General features: G+C 40.6%; 1 protein-coding gene and 1 long non-coding RNA gene across 5 annotated transcripts; one reads left to right on the plus strand and one right to left on the minus strand.

Moving 5' to 3' along the window:
- Positions 1-666: 666 nt before the first annotated feature.
- Positions 667-20,590, minus strand: ZBTB21 (zinc finger and BTB domain containing 21). Of its 4 annotated transcripts, none has more exons than XR_012621908.1 (3): positions 20,344-20,590; positions 5,628-8,965; positions 667-1,903 (listed from the first exon to the last, which is right to left on the minus strand). XR_012621908.1 is itself a non-coding variant. In XM_074814423.1 (3 exons), exon 3 carries the CDS (start codon positions 8,950-8,952, stop codon positions 5,779-5,781), a length of 3,174 nt encoding a protein of 1,057 aa, XP_074670524.1. In that variant the 5' UTR covers positions 8,953-8,965; positions 12,250-12,304; positions 20,344-20,432; the 3' UTR covers positions 667-5,778. The 4 variants fall into 4 exon arrangements, 3 of the variants coding, with proteins under 3 accessions (XP_074670524.1, XP_074670523.1, XP_074670525.1); XM_074814423.1 differs by adding an exon at positions 12,250-12,304 and having other exon boundaries at positions 667-8,965; positions 20,344-20,432; XM_074814422.1 differs by having other exon boundaries at positions 667-8,965.
- Positions 20,553-23,204, plus strand: LOC141919250 (uncharacterized). Its single transcript, XR_012621909.1, has 2 exons — positions 20,553-20,619; positions 21,111-23,204. It is a non-coding gene; the product is annotated as an uncharacterized LOC141919250 (long non-coding RNA).
- Positions 23,205-24,860: the final 1,656 nt, after the last annotated feature.

The following is a 24,860-nucleotide window of genomic DNA, read 5'->3' on the forward strand; positions in this document are numbered from 1 at the left end:
GAGTGAAATTGGTCAATGCATTCAACCAAACCGCACAAATTAAAAATGGCAAAGGACAGTAATCATGGAGACTAAGAAGTTGAGAAAACTGGCCTAAGAGTTTTCAAAGATAGGTCTCATCTGCTTTGAAGAGAGGAGCCTAGTAAACCGTGTTCCCAAAAGATACAGGTAATTTTCTGCATCATGGGAATGAATCTACATACTCCATTCCCATGCAGGGGTTTCTGAAGAGGGAAATGAATGCAGCAAAACTGCTTTTGATGAGAGCACTGCAAAATACCATAAACATTCCTGACTCTGTATTTTCAAACATCTGGTTCAATCCAGTTTTAGATGAAAGAGATGCTCAGTTGATGGAACCTTGCTTCCACAAAGTCCCAGTTTAATCACGGATTGCATATGAGAAGCCGAATTTGAGCTGTGCTCAAGTTTTTAAGAGATTGTCTAGAGCAGTTGGTTTTCTTGTATTTTCCAGTAAAAGGTTCAGCGGGGCACTTACTAAAACAAACAAAAAGCCATTATTTTAGTAATGTAAAAACTACTATTTACATCCAACAAATAGATCAAAAGATGCTCTTTTATAAACAAAACTCCCATCCCACAGACACAATGGTATGTACAATAACATCACACTTTGCCAAGAGATTCCAGTATAAGACACAGAAATTCAAAAGAAACAAAGTGTAAGTTTATTAGACGCCAAGATTTCTTAGTCAAGATCTAAGTAAAGAAAACACACAGTAGAAAAAGTTGTACAAAGCAGCAATGGATTTACATTACATTAAAGAAAAAGTTGCCCATAGCTATTAAGTCTCAGTCCTAAAAAAGGTAAAAACCCATCCTGGTGTATTGAACTGATACAGAATGACTGTAAGGTATACAGGATTATAAAACCAGCTTCTTTTTTCTTACCTCTATAATCCTTTAAAATGACAAGTGATTTTGTGTAACTAATTGGAACGTTCTATAGCAAATATATTGGATAATTCCCATTTCTAGAAACTGTAGGAAACCATTTCCCTGTACCCAAGCACTAAAAGTGATCCCATTTTCCTGCTTTTTAAAAAGGGACACTGTCAAGAATAAGCCTTAAAATGTGTACTTTATATGTATTTTGCATGTTACATTGCAAAAGATAGTTTGTTCTGGTTTTATGTATGTATTTTAATTAAAGATGCTGCTGCAGTAGTGGGAAGCTTGTATCTTTAAAAGGTAACATATATTGCTGAGAAACCGGAAAAGGAAAAATGGATTTAGTCCTTTATTCTGGAGTAGTGACAGAAAGCAACATGAAAAATAAGCTCAACCCACAGAATTCAGATACATTTTTCAGACATCCTTGCAACAATTCAGGATGCCCTTAATAGGCATTTTCATGCCCAAGCAGCTCAAGTGTTATGACTCAATTCATGTTTTTAAACGCTTTGATTTTATTAATATCAAGTAGTCTTAATACAAATAAGTACATTTACTGTATACAACTTTTCTCTTGATAGTGTCCCTTTATGTACAACAGTTACAGTACAGTTTTTCACAAGTCATTTTAAATAAACAAGAATCAATGACATTAAAAAATACTATCTGGCTGTGTTCAACAACAACAACAAAAAAGATTTTAACACTGATTCATTAACAGCAACATTAAAAAAAAACCAAACCCCAAACCCTAAGCTTGCTTTGATTTTTATCTAAATCTTCTGGTAGGAAAATGTAAACAATTTTATTGAACAGTATAGGCACATGCCAGATTACAGGCTCATGCCAGATATTTGCACCCTCGCTGTTAGTGCCACGAAGTTAGGCATAAGTCTGTCCTTATCCCATGTGAGGAACTTCTAGTTTTATCACTGGAAGCTTGGAACAAAAACAGAGTACATGTAGCTTCAGATCAAACCCGCATGTCCTACTTGGGGGGAAAACAAACAAACAACATCAGACAAAAAAAAAAACAACCCACAAACCAAAAAAACCCCCAAAACTACTGGATGTCACTAGAAGGCCTGCTTAAATAGGAAATGTAGGAACAAGTCTCTTACAGCTGTCTTTTTGTTCATGGATAAGGCTACATCTCCATTCTGAAATATACAAGACAAACTCCAGTGTCACCCACTGCTTCAGCAGGTTATCTGCTCAATTAACTGTCACAGGCTGTTTCACTCCGCCTTACCAAAAAAAAAAGGTAGAGACAGTATTACTGGTTCATGTCCTTTGTTTTTGTAAAACTGCAGAACTACACCCTAGCTGTATATGCAGCTTTTATGTAGAGGAATAAATATTTCAACATTTGGTTCTAGGACGTAAAAAAAAAAAAATCTATATGTATTTTTCTGCCATTGCTGACTTTCAAGGTTGATCATGGTCCCAATTTAGCAAAGAACTTAAGCACAAAATTAAGACTGATCTTAATGGAACTTAACCATAGGCTTAGACACTGCCAACACAGTGCCTGAAAGGAAAAAAGTCCCAAACCAAAACACATTTCATGGCTCAACCCCGCTCCTCTAAATGCAATAGAAGTTTCCATTGGACTTCCACTGAAGCAGGATAGTTCTCTGAGATTTATCTGACAGATTATAAAAATAGCAAAAAAAGAAAGAATTAAGATTCTAATCTATATATTAAAACATCTGCACATTCCTGTCACAAATTTTAAGAAAAAAAGCAAAACACTTTTTATATTTAACAAGACCTCTAACTTTGTGTCACTTTAGTACACAGCTACAAAATTAAACAAAATATGATGAAGACAGGCTTTTGTATCAATAAATTTGCCTTTTATTTTGGCTGTGGCCAAACTAGACACTCTTCAAAAGACCTTTATTTATAAACAAGCAACTAACATTTTTTCCATAATTTAACTTTTTAAACATATATTAAAGTTATATAAGTGGAAGCATATTTATTCCGTATCCTCCAAAATAAACACTTCTATCAAGGGCTTTTAAAGATACTGTATAAAAGCTAATAGAAAACCAGAACTGCTATATAAACATCTCATATTTAAACTTCAGAGATCCTGAATTCCTTTACTAAACAACAGGAACCGAATTAAAAAAAAAAAACAACCACAGAACACAGTCAAAGTTAAAAACAAAACTTAAAAAAAACCCCAAACAAAACAACTAAATAAAACTTAGGAGGAGGCTATTTAGACAAAAAATATTTTATGGATTTTTTATAATACATAGTATACTAGGAAAAAGGTCAAGGTTTCTTCAGAGATGTTGCACAAGCTTTTGATTTCAAGTGTGTGGAATTTGTCTTCATAACACATAGCAGAATCCCATTTGGAAGTTAGATGACTATGACATAGTTGAACTAGTCATCTTCCTTTAGAAAGCACACTGATTTTTGAAAGGCTACATATAAACTTTCAGACTATTGTATAGAGGAATCATTGGTGAAAATTTATGAACCATTTTATAAAAACATGTTCATATTTTATATGCACAGATTTCTTACATACATTTAAAGGATACTTAGAGAAGCGTTATGTTTTTCTGATTTTATTAAACCAGGTTAAGTGTAACAACCATTTTATTTTTAAATTGCTTCTGGTAAGAAATAAATTTAGTCTTATTAGGTGGAGTAAAAAAGTCAACAACTAGAAATGTCACTATTAAACTAGTACCTTGTTTTAGTTGCAATGTCACTGAAAGAGTTTAACTGATATTCTAACAAATTAGCATAATCATATTCAGCTACAATTTGCCTGAAAGAGGATGAAAAAAGAACAACACATTACTATTAGAAGTGTTTAGTAACAATTTTAGATTTTAATCAAAAATTAAACAGAAGAGGCTTGAAAATAACATTGCAAATTTTCTGGTAGCTGAAAAAAGTCAGGGGTCCATCCCGAGCCAATTCTTTTAAACTTAAGTTACAGGAAGAACAACTAAAAAAAAAAAAAAATCTGTTGGAAAAAAATGGGTGGCACACTCAGGCTTTCACTGAGAAAAATCCACTCCTGTGTGTGCCTAAGGATGCCCATCCTTAGATTCTTAGGAGTTACACTTCTGCTTAATTTTGCTAAATCTTGGTGTCAGCTTGCAATTCTTCTTACTATTGAGTTTGGAATACTGAAAAAAAATTCATGGTGACATACAGAATTAAAACTTTGCTCTTGCTCCCCCCGAAACTGGTGACAAAACTCCTGTTGCTTTCAGCAAACACAGACTGGGCTCTGGCTACGTAGTCTGGAATGCAATTCCCCTCTCCCAGCCTGCACGGGGTAAAGTTGGTCAGGATCATAAATGCTGCCTGCATCATTTACGTTCACTTTAATCCATCACCACTCCATTAAACTTAAATTATAGCAGAAGAATTTTTCACTGTTAGTTTACCACCTACTTCTGGGTAAGTATTTCTTTTACTTACAGAATAATTTTGGACCCTTATTATAGCTTCTGGTAAGTATCTATGATCCTACTTACACTAAATGCTCCAGTTGTGATTTGAGGTAAAATAATGGAACCACACAGAATATCTGCAGCCCATTATTACCATGATTTTCAACAAATTAGAAAATTGCAACACATTATCACATATGATAGAAAGCGGCAGAAAGAAATATTCTATGCATTGTATTCATAAAATGCAGTGATTGTAGTGTGATGGTTTTTCCTCTGCTTTGAGCTGGATATGTATGCTTAATACAAATTTCAAATACATACTTCTTCATTTATACAGGTGTCTATATAAATATTTACATTTTTAGTTTTTGTTAAAACATATCTTTGTACTCATGGCCAAGCTTATTACTGTGTGTAGGAACACAACTCATCTTCTGTCCCTTAATGAGCTCTTTTTTTGATTTAATAGTTATACATTCCTTTGTAGTTAGAATTACAAACTGTTGTACAAATAGTGGAAATAAAATTATGAAACTTGTCTGACATCCATTCAATCTTAGTTCATACTATAAACAGTACCATTTGCATTATGATGGCTGTTAATATAATGACTTTAGCTACTGAAGTATCTATAGTAAATTAGTCTTTGGGACATTATATAAAGCAAAGTACCTCCTCCCCCAATTTTCCTTAGAAACTTATAATTAAATGGCTGAAAGCAGGCTTGCTGCTACTTTTTATATAAAATCTTAGTAATAATATTGCTGACTTTAGATTCTGTTTTAATTTGCACAAGTTCCATTTAACAACAAAACAATTCTATGTTCCCTTAAAATATCAAACATTCGTATCCAATAACATCAGGATTACTCAAACTTGAGGTTTATTTGTTATTGCTAAAGGTTTCTAAGACCTAAGTCAATACAGCAAGACACTCCATCCACTTCCTCCCTAACTGCAAGTGCATGGTGATTATTTATATGGAGCTTGTATGGTGGTTTCTTTTAAAAAAAATTAATGAAGTTGGTTACAGTATTTCACTACTACAAACTCACAGTTAGAATCCAAATTGTTGTTGCTCTTTCATTTAATATATAACTTTATATATAATACACACGCACACGCCAACATCACAGGATGAAGATCCATGCATACAATCCAGATGTGATCGTATTTCAGTGTTAAATGAAATAAAAACTATTCTGTTACTATTAGATCCCAGACCTCAGTATTTTAAATTACTCTGCTTTCTACCTACTAACCAAGTTAGTTTACCTTAATCTTCAAATCCCAGCAGCATCACAAATTCCAAATTCTTCATCATCATCACTGTTTTGATCCTCTTAGATTTCTATTTTACATGGCATACATCTGAGATCCTGAACACGGCCTCCACTGAACCAGCTTTTTAAGGTATCTGTTAAAGCTAATTGTGTGTCTGTTCATGGCTCCAAAGACTAAAAGCTGTCTTGAAAGTCCTATGACAGAGTTTACACATGTATTGTCTTTTGAATGTGATTGCTGAGAGTGGTGGAGCATGATAGAAGAGTGTATCTGACTCCTGTGGTACAAATAATTTTTCAGTAGTAGTGGAGCTTTCAGACAAGCCTGTTGGACTATCAGGCTCCAAAGGCTGGATTTTGGGGAGGGGTGGGGGTGGAGGTAAGGGTGGTGGTGATGGGGAATTAGCTGGTGGACATATCTCAGGCTCCTTATTTGTGGACTCCTCTGAAGCCTGTGACATGTGAGACTGGAAGTGACTCCACAGCCGGAAATTGGTTCGGAAGGCCTTGTTACACACATGACAAATAAATGGCTTCACAGAGCATAAGAGCTCTTGGTGACGCTCCAGCTGCTTGCGTACAGTGAAAATCTTCCCACACTTTTCACAGGGCCACAAACCAGCATCTTTGTTGGAGACTACTTCCTTAGGTTCTCTGCTTGTTTCAGTGACCTCATCCTCCATATCATCTGCAGGCTCTTCTTTGATCTGAATTTTAAACTGCTTGGAAACACTCAAGTCTTCAGGTAGGCATGAGGAATCTTCAGAATCAAAATTTATTTGTTCTGATGAATCACTGACTACACCATCCTCCTTTGCAGCCACAAAATTGTTCATTTTATTGGATTCTGGCTGAGGAGGCAATCTTGACGAACTAGTTATTTCTCCATTGTGATCCAGGATAGGTAAAGAAAAGTTCTCTGATGGAGCCATTGTGTTTTGATTGTGAACTTCAACTTGATGACGCCAAATACTGAAGGATGATTTAAAGCTACGCATACACTCAAGACAAGTAAGCTTCTTGTATTCACACTTGCTTTCATGCTCATGCGTCAGCTCTGGAGAAGAAAATCTAAGGCTGCAGTAAGGACAGACAGTAGCATTTCTACAGAGTCGCTCATGATTTCCCTGTTCAATAAGTGAAGAGAGCTTAGCATTGCAGAGACGGCACTGATAAACCTCTTTGTTTTCTACTGGACTTGCAATATGAATATGATCTTTCTGCTTAGGAGCCTTATTTCCTCCAATTGGTTTCTCCCCTGGGTGCATTTTTATGTGCTGTTTAAATTGTGAGAGGAAACGATAAGTCTTCCCGCAGTAGGTACAAATATAGGCCCCTTTGGTTCTTGATCTTAAATTCCTTTTGATGACTTGTGCTTGTGAAGCAGACTGTCCCTGAAAACCTTGCTTGCCACGCCTTAGTTTAACAATTAGAGCTTTTTTAATTTCTCTCTCTCTCACTATATCGATCAGTTTTCTTTGGAATTTTTCATCCAAAACAGCATGTGAACTGGAAGCTGGTGAGGGATTCTTCACGATTCCATGTTGTGTCTGGCAGTGTGTCCACACTTTGAAATTTGTGTGAAATCTCTTGTGGCATATGTCACAAGCATAGGGCTTCTCTGGATTATGATACATGTTAACATGACGATGAAGACCTGCTGTTGATCTGAAAATTTTAAGGCAGTGCTTGCATTTAAATTTTTTATTTGGTCTTGCTTCTTCCATCTCGCTGTATTCATCTTTACTGACATCAGAGTCGGGAAAATCAGCATCAAGGTGCGTAGGGCTTGAGCCTTCCTCAAAGTTGTCTTCTGACGCAGGAGAACCCTGCTCATCCACCTTCAGTTTCTTAAATGGTAGGCTTCTATCAGCTTGAAAACTCCTTTTTGCTGGAAGTCTACTTGGTTCCTTATGATCATCCTCAGTTTTAACAGGAAAGTCTTTATTTGTCGATGCTGAAGCATCACCCACTGTAACTCTTATTATTTCGGCAGGATCTGAAAGTGGACTGCTAGGTTCAGTTTTTATTCGCACCTCTGTGAGAGGGGAAGCGACCTCCCTATCAGTTGACTGAGAGGCACTGAAAGACCTAAGGCGGTGTGGGTGTATTACCTGTGGCTTTTCATCTAAGACTAACTTCTCTGATGACTCTTTCAAGGATGACTTTTGAGATACAACGTTAAATGTCTTCTGGGAATCATTAGTTCCCGGTGAGGAGGATGATGATACCTGTGAAGGTTTTAGGTCAACAGAAGGTGAGTAAATAGGAACCTGGCTGTCCATGGACAGCGACCTTCGAAGGAGACTCTTTACAAGTGGCCCACTTCTGTCAATACTTTGGTTTTCTGGACCAGATCCACTAGATGGGATTACTAGCCCTAACTTTGAGTAGTATAGCAAATTCCTGTCTTCACCTTGACCGTTTCCTTTTCCCGCCTCTCGCAACAAAAATGTAGATTCTGACGTGCCACGCAGAGACAAGACTGGTGGACGTGGTCTTTTTAATGACATCTCTGCAGTCTTTCCTCTTAAAAGCTGACCACTGCTTCCTGGTTCATCGCTTGCAATTTCCTTCTCCGCTAAAGGCATTTGAGGCAGTACTGTGTTCCTTTTCGCTAAACCACCTCTGCTCTGATCCTCCACAGTTCCAGAAGTTTCATGAACCTTGGTGTAGCTCACAGGGCTTTCTTTCAGCCATCTCCTTTCAGTCAGTGACAAGTTGTGAAGGGTTTCAGTTGGTTTTGTTACTTGTGGTCTACTGCTAGTTTTGACAGCAACAGAGGGTAAAGGTTTAGAAGTATGGCTTAAATCATGTTGTGTTTGATTTATACTTTTCGCTTGTGCTTCAATTCTGTTTTGACAGACAATGACACTTCTCTTCTGAGAACTACTTTCGTCTTCATCTTGATACAGTATTTTCTTAATAGGGCAAGTTGGAAAAGGAGCTTGAGGACTCTTAGAAACAATGTTTGTAAGAAAGGATATTCCAAGACTGTAGCCCAGTTCTTGCACAGCTGCAAGACTGCCTTTCTCAATGAATAAGGATGAAGAATAAATGTAGTTTAACACATTATCAAAAGCATCTGGCTCACAAAAGTCGAGTTGAAACACTGACTGAGACTCATTCTCCTTATTCGTGAACAGAGTCTGGAAGTATTCACTGCTGGCAGCCAGAACGTTTTTATGAGCTCGAAATTTCTGATCTCCTACTATAAGAACAACATCACACAGCTGTCCCTTTAGACGCTCCTCATTCAGTGCGCTTAGAAGTGAAATGGCATGTGCTGGATTTATGTAATGCAAGAGCCCCTCCATGATTCTGATGTTTCTGAAAAAGAACAACAACAAAAAAAAGTTGTAGGTTGCCTTGTGTGAACTGTTGTTAGAGATAAAGTAAACACACCTAATCCCTCTGTACTTCATAAATTGGCTAAACCACCATCAACAGTGCTGAAGAAAGCAGCTTGTTTGGAGGAAAGGTATATGGCAATTAAAGCAACGCTGTTAGCTCCAACAGATGCACAGCCACGAGAAGAGCCAGCTCGTGTGCCCACTTTCAAATACACTGTTAATCATTGATCTTATACCAAGAATATTATACCTAATTAACGCAGGGGGGTGGGTGGGGGCTGTGTTCTCTTCCTGCAATACACCTGTTCACATGAGGGAACAGTTCAATCATTTCACTCTTGATCATCTTTTTCTCAGCTTTAGCTTTATGAAGATCTATCTTGACAACCGCATTGATAAACTCTTGAATAAGACATCTAAAGCTTAGTTATGCCAAGTCACCTTTCTGAGGCTAAGCAACCCTGACAGTCTCTTGCTGACTAAACAAATTAACGGGGCTTTGTTGTCATTTTTAATAGGATGATGGAAAGGCCATTAATACTGGGAAGGGAGAAGGAAGCAGGATTATTGTCTGTAATCTAGATTAATTCATCATGTTTGCTTATGCTTAATAAGTGTGGTTAATATATACTTCTAGCTATCAAATATGTGTCACTTATAACTGCACTGAGAGGATCTGGTTTCTTGGAAATGTCACAATTATAATTGAAGTATCCCTGCACTGCTTTGTTTTAGCTTAAAAGCAATCAGAGAACTGAACTCTATGCTTCATTAGCATAAGAGCACTTCATGCCCACAACCCCTATACTTGAGGAACAGTTACCCTCGGGTGCATCCAAGAGTACAATATGCACAAATTAAACTGCAGTGCAGAAACCTCCATGTTCCATATGCTTCAAAACACTGCCCACCCTGTACTGCAGGATGTCTCAATAACTCAATAGACTGCTCCAGATTAGATTTTAACAAAAGAAGAGAATTGGATTTTAAGATAGTTTAAACAAAAAACTTCTGTGGCTTGAATTGAAATTTATATATCTGTGCACCTGCACTCACACAGAGAAATCAGCAATATCCAATTTTCTTTTTTTTCATGGACACTCTTACAATTCTGTTCAAGTTAACCTGTAAGAATTTTACACTACCTTCCTCTATGGTGGTAGTACAAGTCAATGATGTATCTGTTAAAAGCAAACCCCATCTCTTTACAGATGATTCGAGAAACTACTCTTCAATTTATGTCATGGTTTAGGCCCAGTCGGCAAGTAAGCACCACATGGCTGCTCACTCACTCCTCCCTCCTCAGTGGGATGCGGAGGACAATCAGAAGAAAAAGGTAAAAACTTGTGGGTTGAGATAAGGACAATTTAACAGGACAACACAAGGAGAGAAGAAATAATAATAATAATAAAAATTATTAATAATAATGAGAATATATGAAGCAAGTGATGCACAATGCAATTGCTCACCACCCAGAACCTGATGCCCAGCCAGTTTCCGAGACACGATCCCTCCCCCTGCCCCGACCTGCTTCCCTAGTTATGTACTGACCATGAACGTCATTTGGTGTCCAATATCCCCTTGGCTAGTTTGGGTCAGCTATCCTGGCTGTGCCCCCCTCCCAGCTTCTTGTGAAAATTAACTCTATCCCAGCCAAATCCAGGACAGTTTATAATCTATACATGATGTATGCTATTACAACAAAAAGGTTTCACTATTCATCAGCTTGCAAGCAAAACTGAAAAGTTTATCAAAATAAAAAAAACAGTATTAAGAAGCCATGATTAATAAATGAGGGTGGTAAATCTCACAACTAATGGATATAAATAAGTGATCAAAGTCTAAACTGGTATTATTGAGAAATGACTTAAAAGGGTGCCACATACAGTGTCTCAGGGCATTGATTGTATCATAGGACTGAGCTACCACTTCTACACAGGAAACCACAGAGTTAATAGTGTCATGGCAATAGCAAGAGCAGAATTCTGCTTCCTCACCAGATCTGTCTTTATTGAGTGTTTCAGTGTCTTGCAGTGTTGTTTCATAAACACTAATTTATCCTTCATTCGTCTCAGATAGTTATAATGCATAATTCCCCACACACCTTCACCTAAAAAAAGCAGAGCAGCCAAGCTACTATGAATTTGAGAAACCAATCTGGTTTGGTTTGCTTGCTATGTTTTGCTTAAATGTACTGTCTGGGGGGGAAGAGGGTGCACACTACCTGCATCCTTTGTGGATGTCACTGCAATTTAAAGTGGTGGAGGCTGACCGGCCCTAATCGTGGTCTGAGCACCCATTAACACTTGGAGTGTTATTAGAACAAGTGTTCCAGGAACATACCTTTTCCTTTAGCTTCATCTGAAAGAAACTGAGTTTGCAAACTCAAGTGATTCACCTGGGATTCAAGTTGCAGCATGGTGTAGGGAGGTAACAGATCAACAGTGTGCTTATGAAGGAAACTTGAACTAAAGCAGTACTGTAGAGACACCTAATAGAAGTTGCTGCAGAACCCATACCTCAAGGACACAGTGGGAAAGGGGTGTATTAGTCAAATGTTTTGAAATATTTTCAAATCTTTCATTTTAATCTGCTTTACCCAGGCCTTGTGTTTTGTCTAAGACACTTGCAGAATAAACACCATGTAATTACTATGTGTTCCTTTGTCCATCGTAATGCACTAATGCTATTAGTAGAGACAGGTATAAAATCTACATGTCTAAAGCAGAATCCAATACTCACCCATCCTTCTTTCCACATTCTCTTTTATTCATAAAACATCTCCAATTTATTACATTAAACAAGACAGAGAGAAGCATCCCACTACAGCCCTCCCTTTCCTGCTCAGAGCACAGCCTCTTCTGTGCAGTGAAGGAGGCAGAGCTCTTTGGTGCAGTGTAACTCTTGTCACTTTAACAGTAACCAAGGCCACAACATACACAAATGGCATGGGACCAAATTAATCCTGCAAAAGCAGCTTTAATCCTGGTATTTCCTAATTCAAGTGCTTGACTTTCAGTTTAATAGCCTTTAAACACAACAGTCAGAAATAAAACAAGCTATAATATGTTAAGAAACAAAATCAGAAATGGTTTGCAGAACCATTTAAAGACATTTACACAGATCATCTGAAAGCCTGATGTAAAAAAAAACCCAAAGATTACCAGAGTAAATGCACAATGCATTAAAATTTCACTACATGAACACTTCTCAGTAACAAAGTTGATCCAAGACATTCCTGCTCTCTTTTGTTCATCTTACCTGCACAATGCTGTTCACTCCTCCTTCAGCTGTGCCAGTACAAATATTTGCAGGCCTGTATTACACAGCAGATCAGACAATAAATAAAAACCAAATAGTATTTCTTTTAAAATGCTGGCCAATCTTTACATTAAACCACAATCTCAAGAACAATTGCATTGGCGTAACTGAAGAGGCAGTAAACTGTGACAGGGGAGCAGCTATAGGAAGCGAAGAACTCCTTACAACAGTTTGTCATCTAAGTCAATGCTTGGCTGCCTGTGCTCAGCCCCAACACAAAAGGTGTGCCCAACTTCTGTGAAGATAACAGAACTGTGGCTGGCTCCTGTGATGCTACATTTGATTCCAGGTGTTTGAGGATTCATACTTCCTCAGATGAAGATTATTTTGCCATTAACTACCTAAATTCTTTCCTCCAGATAATCTGCTTCTATTCTCTCCAACCATTTTTTTTCCAGCTGTCTTCACTACTGACTGGAAACAAAGCTCTCTCCTCTTTTCTTCCATGATGTTCGGGTGACATCAAGGAAACAGCATATCAGAAAATCTCCCATTGTCCGTGTTCAGATGCCACATACTATAGCAGCTGCCAGTCCTCAGGAGGAACAGTGACAGTAAGGCTCCAGACCCAAGAAGGGCAAGTGCAGCAGGAGCACCTGCAGCCTTCCTTCAGGAGGCCAAGAAGAGATTTTTACTGTCAATCTTCAACAGCCCTCTACTGATCTCAGCGAACTAGATTTCAGAAACCTAAGTACCACATTTGGTACAAGATTTATTTTATTTTAGTTTTTGAACAAGGATAGAAAAAGGCACCTCTACTATTTCAAAATCACTTTCTGCAAAAAGGACATTGCTACTCAGGAAAGCTCTTCACAAGGGAAGGGTAAAAAAGCTTAATCTTTGGTCCGGCAGTTTATTGACCTTCAACAGCTACCTGCCTTTGAAGTGGCAGTTCCCCTTCCTTTCCTCTGTCCCTTACTCTCACATCTCCTCCTCCCAGCCCTGTTGTACCCTCCTCTTCTTTCACCAGCTCTGTTGCTCATTCGACCTCCCAGTAAGTTGATGCAGCTCCCTAAAACGAAGCAGGACACAGACAAACAAACAAACTCAATCCTCCTTATATCTGTTTGATATTTTATAGGTTAGGAGCTTAACCAGCTCACTGAGAGGTCAGATAAGCCTTGGAGTTGCAGCAAGAGAAGCCACGAAACCACCCATTCTTTGCCAGCAAGTTGTTCAGTCAGCTTTGCCCATCTGAAATTCCACCTTCAGAAGCCATGAAGTCACCAGTGCCGAAACTTTACAAATAGAATCAGGCAGATATTTGTGTGAACAATTTCAGCATAACAGCTTACACTTGCGAATACACAAGCAACTAAAATTAAGATGTTGACTTCCATTATAACAACATAGCTGTCAGCTAGAGCTGTGTTAATAGCATGTTGGGGGTGGCAGTGGGAAAGCCGGTGTTCTGAAGCACTTAATGAGATGCAGCGTTGCAGCAAGGAGGCGCCAGGGCTGTGAGAAACTGCAGTCAGAAGCAGAGAATACAAGGAAGAAGGAGGAAACACACACAGAGGAGACAGGCAACAAGGGAAACTGAACAGGGGTTTCAACAGGGAAAACATACATAAGAAGTGTGGTGATGGCAAAACCACTAAAAAACGCAAAGAAACGTGGATTATAAGACTCAGCCAAAAAATACAAGTGACTTCCTGGGGTATCCCCAGGTAAATGCAGGAATGTTACACTCAGTTGTGAGTGCTCTGCAAAGGATTTGATGGCTCTGATAATTCATGTACTGTTTCAGACACAAGGTGGGAAAAAAGTCTCATTACTCGTCAAGAGTCCGGATGCAAAAAAACCCTACACTGCTTAAACTTATACTCAAGGATCCTATGCTGGATTTTATTATTTGAGTCTGACAACAGTTTATCAAATGCCTCTTCTCCCATCAACAGCCTTTGCAGTCTTCTACAGTCCGTATATATTTACATGTCCCCTGCCCCCCAAAAGCTATATGTAACAGCTCCAAACCCGTGGAGCAAGGCTGTCTGCACTTCTATAATCTTTTTCTAACTAAATATTTGAGTAATCCCTTGCTGCAAGTTCATGGATTCTGTCTTCCTGGATTTACGAAATGTGATTTCAACTGCTATTGCTGTTTTCCACTGCAGACAATACTGCAAACTTCCTCCATGAAGTCAAATGTTTTTCATTTCCAATAGGTCAGCAGCAAGGAGAGACTCACTGGTATGAAGACAGGCATATAATCAGATAAATAATATATTTACTAGGGTGTGAAATTGATGTATTAATTTCCAACTACTTATCCTTCACACATACAAAAGCAGAAATTTAGGGAGAGGAAAAGATAATATTCTGGAGTCTATTTCCCCCTCCACTAGGGACAAATAATTAGCAGTTATCCTGATACAGACTAGAAATTCTCTTAGAAATTAGAGGCTACTTTTCACATTCACATAGTTTCGACATTTGACCCTCAAAATAGCTCCTCCTGACTAGAAGCAAACTACAAAATGTCAAAGTAACACCACAGAGCTCCACTTGTCCTTCTCATTCTTGTTTACAAACAAGCAGCAGCTAAGGGTGCAATTTCATCTTTCTCTCAGTCCGATCTAACCAGGGATTGCTCCTGCAAGGAGCAGTCCACGTCTCCTCCTCCGCTAAGGAAGGAGGAGTAGCAGCGTGCTGTCAGATCAGTAAACTGATCCAGCCGACCATGGGATTGCACAACTACTGGATGTAAGGGAGAGGGCAGGAATGTGCGCTGGCTGTGAGCTTTTCTGATTCTTCTTGAAAGAGTTCATGAAGATTAAAACACATCAAACAGTTTGATAAAATATTTGCCCTGGCCTCAATCTCAACTGAAAGGTGTGTAACTCATCATCCGAATTGCTGTAAACTAAACCAAGAGACTAAAAAGTTTAAAAATACCTTTCCGCAAGGACTCCTTCAGTTTTCATTCTCCTGAATTTTGTAACATTGCCATTAAACTCTCTGATGGGACAAGACTGTAAAGCTTGATGCCATACAATTTAAACACCTACAAAAACCTCATCCTCAGAAATATTTCACGTGATTTTTTTTGGTAAGGGATGCATGGAATCAAGAATTTGAAGAAGGGGAGACACACACCAAATGTATACATTTGTACTCTTTCTACAGGTTGACTTTATTATTGTATTCGTAATAAAGAGATATATGTACCAAACTGAACAATATTCAGTCATCTGCTTTCCTATATGAGCTATTCTTTCTTTGTTTAACTGACCCAATTCACAATAAAATCTTGTCTACACACCACTTTAATTTTGTTGGTATAGTAGAAATGACAAACTCTAATTGTGGGCTTATTTCTGCTAATATAAAGTGCTTTTTACAGGCATAGCATATTTTAGATGGGAAGAGAAGCCAGTTATACCCTTCTAAGGTACTTTTCTATCAACAGTATTGTGTTTACACTAAGGTTTCTTAGTGTAACAAGAGATAGGGGAAAAAGTCACGTAGTTAATCTGAAGCATGCAGAACTAACATAAAAGCTGAGCCTAAAAAATTGCCAGGTGAGAAACTTATAATTCAGAGAACACAGGTATCTTCCACCCACTGAAGGGATCCAAAGAAAACGCCATTCAGCCATCATTAATTACAGGCAAGATACTGGGAAGACAATACAGGATACTGTAAAATGGGAAAGACAACAGCAATTTTACATGAGTTTTACATAAGCTATTTATAAGGTCATGAATAGCACGTGGAAGATTTTCAGCTTACTCAAAGCCCATGTGCATTTGGAGTAGGCAATGTCCACATATTTTGTTGAAAAAAGATTTTAAAATTCTCCTCTGTGACAAGAACACTATGTATTTTTTCTTTATTCCTCAAAAGTATTTATGAGAAAGGAGCTGGTCCCATTCTTACTGAACTTCCAGGGAATTTGTCCATTGAACTCAACAGCTGAAGGACTGTACTCAGAGTTATATCCTGGCACAAAATAAACTAATTCCTTTTGTATGTGACAGGTAGATTAAGTTGTGGCAAACAGTGATTAGAAATCACTGTAATTCTGCTGCTTTTTCTTACATGATGATTGATGTATTAATTTTAAATTTTAATTTATTTAAAAAGGTTTTTCTGAGTCATATTTACTGTACCAAATACAAGATTTTTGAAAAATTCTCCAAAGATACTCACAAATGTATTCAGGTCAGAATGCCCAATAGTTCACCTCAAAGTAGTTCTAATGGTTTTTAGCTGGTGGGCACCCACCCCACTGGGACTACTGGTACCTTCTGGTTCCAGCATATTGTGGTGTCAGGCCTGATGCTGGCCTACGCACGAGCCACACAGCACTGGAGGGAAATCAGTGGGTCAGAGGGATGGGGCGTGAGGGGGTGGCAGGGACACTCATTCTGCACCATTTAAGAACTGTCCCTGTGCTAACCATAACTTAACAAAGAGATTACTGAGAATGAAATGCAACCTAAAGATTACTCACGCTGTTAAGTACTGATGTAGGATATACCATGGATAAGGAGGTTAATGTACTGAGACAAAAAAGGGAAAAATATTTCTTCCTTTCCTGAAGAATGCAATTTAATTCTATATGAATTACTATGAAAGGACAAGTTTCATAACATTTTCTTGAAATTATTTGGCCAAAGGATTTCTCATGCCTTTTCATCACTGATTGTATGAAAAGATTTTGCACAACAAAGGCGTGGCATTTCACTAAATCTCAGAGGGAAAACAAAACCCCCTCAACAATCAGGACTAGGTGATTTTAAAACGTTCTTAGTTTTGATGGGCTGTAAGACTGCTGGTGGCGGTGGTGGAAGTAGAATGAGTTTAGGAAGGTAGAAGTGTTGCTCAACACTTCCCTTCCTTGTTCATAGAACTATTCTAGAACAACATAATACATAAAGTAGCCAATAAGCAAAGACAACAGATGATTTTATTTTCACTGCTGAATGAAAGAAAATATAAGAGAACTGCTGTCTTAAATATTATCATTAAGGAAAAAACTTGGGAAAAGACTACAGTACATTGACTAATATTAAATCTACACCATAAATATTTGGGGAAAGCAACTCCCTCTGCACAGAGTATGTATTTTTAAGTTGGGCATACTGCAGTCTTTCCACTTGCAACAAATGATTTTGCTGCCTCTAAAGATTTTTTTCCCTTCCGAGGATCTCAGATCATTAAATGTATCAGAGTTCATTATGAAACAGCTCACATGCTCAGAAGTTGAGAATTTCTTTTAATGAGAGCTGGAAATAGCTGCAAGTGTAATGCGTGACTCACAGCATAGTACCTCCCAGTGCAGTACAAACCATCTGGTGGTCACAGCCCAACTTCCTCTCCCCAGCTCCTCCTTCCTCTACCCTGTAAGTCTACACTTGTTTATAGACTGTAGTTATCACTATTTTGCAGATAAAACAACTTTCAAAACCTTGAAAACTATAATGGGAAACTACTTGATGTTTTTTATGGTAATTACTTCACAGCTACTGAAGTTCAAAAAGAAACAACTTCAATATAGCATGAAAGCTCACAGCTTTCTGTAAAGTTGTCCTTTTAAACCAAAATGTTGGCATGCCTCTAATTTTAAGGAAAGCATAGCCAGCCATTACTGAAGATGAGCAAAGGACCAACTATCTAATTCTCTGTGTATCAGTATTCTCTAGCATCATACACACAAAACCCATGAGGTCACAAAACCCAACCTCTTAGTGGTATCAAGCTTCTAGTGATCAGGAGGGTTCTCAGTCCAAGAAGCGTGTTGAATTTGAGTCAGCTGACAGAGTATCACCCTGCTGCTTGGAACCTACACAGTAGGAAAAGGAAGCACAAACCTTCACATTTATCCTATTTGTGTACCATTAAAGGTACAGTGCAAAGAGGACTTCAGGAACTTCTTACAAGCTATTGCCTCTTTTTACATTAAATAAGAGTGCTAGTATGTACTAAAGGATAAGTTACCTTAAGCCTTAAAAAAGCACCCAACTCATTATGGCTTTAATCCTGTTTTGGATGACAGGGCAATGTTGAAATTAGTGGAGAGCAAGAGACGTGGTCACTCACTCTCAGTTCTGATCCCCAGGGGTTATCTTGGCTCCTGCAGTCTCAGGGGAGCTCACAGCTGGGGAAACCCCTGATAAATCCTGGCACACATCGGCTGTAGCTGAAAACTCCAGAGGTTGTAATTTGTGACATCTCCCTGTGAGTCCCTACTGAGAACGTGCAAATGACAGCTCTTCAGATGTTCACAACCCAGTGAGGTTGGGTGGATTTTCTACAGGTAAACCAAATGTTCTTATGAGATTACAGCTGTATATAGCATGTGGGTAATAAAACTTCTGAGAGGAAGGGATGTCAGATCCCCTTCCACCCAAGACATGGCCACATAATTTGTTTTTTGCAAACAAGGTTTGTAAAAACAGTTGCTAAAGTTTGCTCAAAACTTCCCCTCAAGAACATCAGCATAACCTTGGTGGAAAATTTTAGTCAAAGCAGTTTGTCAGTTTGAGCTAAGTCAGAAAAGAACATAATAATTGCCAGTGTTCAGGCAATACAAACATAAAGCATTACTAGATTTACCTGTAATACCTATTTACTACTCCTGATTTAATATCAAAAGCCTTGTTGTACAAAAATACATTAAAAAAAAAATCTATTTTCATAGTAACACTTATCTAAGGCTGAAAATACCAACTATGACTTAACTACAAGATGTTCACTGTATTCAAAATAGTTGTGATTATGTAACTCATCACAAGCTCTTCTTATACCCACAGCCTACCTACCTCTTACTTCCACTGTGAGGCTAACAACAAAAAAACTGAATAGCTTTTAAGACAAGTGCCATTTAATTATTAAGAGCTTACTCAGTATACAATGAAATTCCACAGTATTTCCTGACTCATAATAACTCCTTTAAATCAAGTTTTCCTGCAGTTCGATACTTCCCAGGAGCCGCATCCAATCTGGACGTATAATGACAGTTTGGACTTTAAAGAGCATTAAAGTAAAATTCTCTCCGACATCTGTGATCGGGTAAAAGTCCTTCCACAGCCTTACGCAAACGCACAGCACATGCTGGTGTAGAGCGCTGAGGATTTTTCCACTAGACTATGAGATGTACTTTTTCCGCCTCATGAATAACACAGCCAAAGAGCGCTTGGACTAGTAAAGCTACACTTTGTTTAGTACCTGCATGTACTTATACGTCGCAGGAACCTTGCTGGGTTGCTTTCCGCCCTGAAATTTGCAGGCTAGCGTGGCTCTCCCCTCAAGACACACCGGGGAGGCACAGCCCTCCCGGATCCTCTGCCATGTTTGACACCTCGGACCCACAGCCGGCGTCCGCCCGGGGAGAGGAGTCGCGAGCCGCGGCCCCGCCGGGTAGGAGCCGGTACCGGCAGGGCGCCGCGCTCCCCTCCGCGGCCGCTGCCGGCGGGGCGGGGCGGAGCGGGCGGCCCCGGAGGCGGGGCTGCCCCTCCCGCCGGGCGCAGCGCAGGTAAGGGGGCACGTGCGGCCGGGAGGCGGCGCGTTCCTTCCCGCCAAACCCCACCCAGACCCAGCGGGGCGCAGGCGCGCGCGCCCCTCCGCCCCGCGCGCTGCTCCGCTCCCCACGCGGCGCCGCTCTCCCCCCGCCGCGCCGCTCCCCGCATGCGCCGTGAGGGAGCGCGAGGCCGGCCGCCGCGCAGGCGCAGTGCGGCGGGATTCCGGCCCGGGGGGAGGGCGCGGCACAGGCGCATGAGGGGCAGCTGAGGCGGCGCGCGGAGCATGCGCGGCGGGCAGGCCGGCGGGGCTTATGTGGCGGGCGTGTGCCGGCGCAACGGGCACCAGCCGCTTCCTCGGGGCGGAGGGAGCATGCGCGGAGGCCAGGGAGACGAGTTTCGTAACCGGCGCAGGCGCACTGCGCTGCTCGGGGACCGCAGCCCCGCTCGGTGGGGGGAAAAAAAAAACCACCTCAGAGTTACGTCAGGAAAAGACGCCTTTGTACACGGGGAGACCCAAACGGCGCGGGCAACCCCGGAACGGGCGCGAGACGCGGCCGTTACTCACCCTCTCCGCCGCCGGCCGCGCCCCCCCCTGCTGCCCCCCTCGGCGCCTCCTTTCACGGTTCGCCCGCGCGCGCTGCTGCCACCGCCGTGATTCCATCCATCTTGAATTTGACGTCATCCCACACCAGGGATGAGGTCATCGAAGGGAACGCTCGTCACGTGCGCAGCGCTCCGATTGGCCGGCGGGGGAGCGGGGGGCGAGGCGCTGGCGCGGCGGGGAGGGTGGCGGTTGGAGACGGTTACGGGGGATCCCCCACCCGCCGCCCTTCCCCCACAGGTAGCGCGGCGGGCGGGAGCCCTCCCCTCCCCTCCCCTCCCTCCCCTCCCTCCCCTCCTTCCCCTCCCCTCCTTCCCGCGCCCGGCGCCGCGCCGCGGGGAGGGCGCCAAGCGCCGGAGTCCCCCGACACGGCCCCGGCTGCCACCCTCACCCCTTCCCCCAGCCCCTTCACCGCAGCCCTCTAACGCCCGCGCGGGAGGGAAACTGAGGCAGCCGCGGCGGGAGGCACACGCAGAGGCAGGTCCCCGTCGTGTCCGTGTCTCTCCCCCCGTAGTGGGGCCGGTGTCACCGGTAGGATTGGGTAGGGTGCTGCTGTGGTACGCCCCCCTCCCCCCGCGCCTGGACCCCGCGTACTGCGGGTGGGCGTCTGGGGGGGGAAGCCTCTGCGGGCAGCGTTAATTTGCAGTTCCCCTCATTTAATAGTCTGTTTTGTTGTGGGGTTTTCTTTTTTTTTTTTTTTTTATTTTAATCCATGTTTTTCTAAAATGTAGGGGGGAAGGTCCCACGTGGTGCGAAGAAGCTCAATTTCTAGTGGCACGCACGTGGCGTCCTCGCAAGCTGGTCCACCGTTCCCCGGTATGAGCGGGGAGGCACATGCCCCGGCCCTGGTGGATTTTGGCTCAGACCCTTTGTAACTGCTGTACTCGTTCATCTTGATGTGATTTGAAAAACTATAACGGACATTATCATTGCTTTAGTCTTGCTTCTCATTGAAATTACCCACTTTGAATTAAATACCTGAACAGGGCTTTATGTGTCACAATGCAAGTATTAAAATAGAAATTAGAATTACAAGATTTCTCTTGGTTTTGTGGAAAGCTAATCTGGCCCATTACCTTTTCATTAAGGACAGCTTGAATTCTAGAGATTAACATCTAATCCGCGTACGCGTTTTCAAACAGTGTGCTTTTAGATATTCCACCTAAGTCACAAATAGGCTGAAGCAGCTACTAGAATCTCTCTAATATGTTTAGTGCTGCGTTTAAACCTTTTTGCCAAGGATTTGTTGCAAACAGGCTAAACCCCGTGTAAGAAAAATGGCAACGTACCTCACTGGGTCCAGCTCCCCTCTCCCCTCTCCAGATGTATTTTTTGTCATGGCTGGTTCTTTTGGTGGTTTTGCAAACTTGCTAAGCTGCTTGTAAAAGGAGTGGGTTTTTCATTCATGGACTTGGGCTGCTGCCGCTTCTGTTCTGACACGAGTGCGGCTGTGTGATGAGCCGGCACAAAAACCAAGCAAGTGGCTTGGTTTCATCTGGAATGGTTCCCCAGTCAGGTTTGTTGCATGGGGGTGCAGGCAGCTGCTCTGGCACAACAGGGCCTACTGTGGTAATGGGAACAAACAACTAGGAACACGGTTGGATCTCTTCGTGTAAACCAGTTTATGCAGTGACACTGGCTGTGCTGCCAGTGAAGCATTTGTAAAATTAACCTGAGCTCACTAATCTAGCAAGGCCTTGCTAACTTTTTTCATATGTACTCAGTTATTTCTTAGTCAAGCAGAATCAAACTGGTCTTGTATAATTATTTTCTCATCCACATTTCTCCAGAAGGTCTTGTGTCACAGATGGAGAACCTCTGTGCTGGAATTACCCTGCTGAAAAAATTGTGTTCTTTAAGGTGTACACACACATGTGTATAAGTATGTCTTACTGTGCAGGTATTTATTATCAGTATTTTAAATTTCTCAGTTTCCCTAGTGAAAGTGCAGCCTATTAGAATGGAGCCCATGTAGCGGCTTGTGCAGTATTGGCACCACATAGCAGTTACTCTCTGTAGTTCTTGCCTTAAGCAGACGATTTGAGAAAATTTTGAATGTAATTCTCAAAGATTTTGTGGTTTGATGGGGCATAAGACTCAAACTGACTGTATTTCATGATTGAGTCTGATTGACTTGGTGGTATTAAAGTTGTATGGATGCCTTAATTCCCTGTATGTCAGATATTTCTTGATTCTAATGAAATCTAGGCAAGAAATTCATGCTGTAGAATTATTTGGGGTTTAAGTTGTCTCTAGGTTCATTTTGTCAAATATACCATTCACAATTATTTTGTGAATTTCTTTCTCATTCTTTACAAGTAGCTTGTTTATGAACATTTTTCTCAAACATTTCTAATTTTAAGTGCTTTGATGGAGTGCTTAGTTTGATGTATTTTTCATCTATATGTGTGTGGTTGCAGCTGTTATTACCAGATGCATGTTTGTTGAGTATAAGGCTTGTTTTCCATTCAGAGTATCCAATAGCTGCTCAGATAAACTTTTGATCGTACTTGCCAACAAGCTTAATCACTGGAATTTTGTTAAAAACCGAACCCTTGCAAAACATAAAATGTAAAGCAAACTATTTTAAAAATATGAATGATTTTACATGGACTTTGTGAGAAAATTTACATGTAAAAACTAAAACACTTGCATTGGTTGTATGTGTATGTATGAAAAGTTACTATTTTTTGTGATGCAAATATTGTACTATAGGCCCAAGTTGTGTACTCTGAATAGTTCAGGTTTTTTGATGCTAACATTTGTTTCATTTTCAATGTAAAAATAATTGGAATAAAGTCATATCCTTTTCTCATCTTTTTCTAGATCTGTAGATTCAGTCCTTTTTTATGTATAAACCCCTAAAGATTTTTTGCTGAAGGTTTGGACCTTGTGTGATTATTTTAAAACTAATGACATCAGGTTGTTTTCTTTTAGAGAGCCTTAGAAGTATCTCAGATATCCTTAGGCATTCCTATATTAGCAGCTGAGAAAGAGTTTTGCAGAGAAACGCTTGTTTTTGGGGTAGGAGAGAGGTTAAAAAAAGGAGAACACACCTCAGAAGGAAAGTCACGCAGTCTAATTTTGCTTCATTTCAGTGGGGGAACCTTGACTACGTATGGATGCTAAAATTTTTCATCTTGGTAAATTTTTGTTGAGTCTTGTGTCCATATAGAGAGGTCCATTCTGCACTCGGATAGCTTTAGGAGTGTATCCTGCTGCTACGTCCCCTCCTCCTAGGCAGCATGGCTTTTCAAACTCTAAGGTTCTCCCGTAGCTGCTGTAATAGCAGAAATGCAGTACCCGAAGGCCAGTGTGTTACATCTTTCTTTTTTCCCACCAAAAGCTCTGGAATTACTATTGCCGAGGACATATTGCAGAGGGAGATAATCTCTAAGAAACTGCCTCCTCTCTCAGTTGGCCCTGAAAATCTTATCACTGGATGCTGATGTTGCAGGACACACTACGGCTGTTACCCTGTTCCTTCAGATACCGGCTTCTATCCCAGAACTTCTGAGGAGTGAGGCGCTGCTGCTTGTGATCACAGAAAACACTTGAATGAACCGGTTCCTTTCAGCTGCTGTTGAATTCAGGAAATGTTTCTGGAAACACTAGAGGTCTAGCTTTATCGATTCCAAATACTCTGCCAGAACACAGGTAACTTAATGACTTGCCAAAATACAGACACAGAATTTTCTACTGGTTTCTCATTGCTGACAGCTGTGCATGGAAAAGGGTGCCTGGATTTTTATTTTTTTTCTAATATCTTTGGATGAAACCTCCTAGAACAAATGCTAGTAGGTAAAAAAAAATCCTATTTTTTCTAGTTAAAACCTGCCACTTGCCACAAAAGTACAGACACCAGTATTCAGGGAGACAACCAGGCAGTGAGAGGCACAATGAGAATATTACAAAAATCACAGTGTTTTCATAACCGGTGTGAAGCAAGGTACAGACAAGAACCTTTCTGCAAATTTAAATTTCTTACCAGGAAAATAACAGTATAATGTAAAACTGTCTTCATTCCTGGTATTGCAGTTTCTGAGTTCCAAGTCTGGATATTTTTTAGCTGTCACCCTCATTCTTCTGCAAATAGTTAGTTAATCTAGTTAATATTTTCCACTCAGAATCCACATGCCTAATGGCTTGGACAGTTTCAGATAAACGCTGCCAGACAATGACGAACTAGATAGTAATATTACCCTAGAAAACTGCTAAGTAGTAGTAAACACATACCTACTTAAAAAGGTGATCGTTCCACCGGTCGGACAATGATTCAGAGAAAAATACGCTACAAGTATTAAGGCATGAGTTCTCTGAGCAAGCAGACAGTCGCAGCACTGTGTTGTGTAACAGAATAATGTATCTTCATTGGCAACTAGTAACCCATTCGTGGGTACTTTAAAAATCACATTGATTAAAAAGCTACAGGAGCAACTGAAATACAAAATCTGTCACAGTGCAGCAGATAGGGTGCAATT

The sequence above is a fragment of the Strix aluco genome, chromosome 2 (assembly GCF_031877795.1).
Source record: "Strix aluco isolate bStrAlu1 chromosome 2, bStrAlu1.hap1, whole genome shotgun sequence".
Lineage (NCBI taxonomy): Eukaryota > Metazoa > Chordata > Aves > Strigiformes > Strigidae > Strix > Strix aluco.

What these genes read in the sequence shown, in the direction of transcription:
- ZBTB21 (XM_074814422.1), bottom strand. Translation starts at nt 8,952, where the DNA reads ATGGAGGGGCTCTTGCATTACATAAATCCAGCACATGCCATTTCACTT.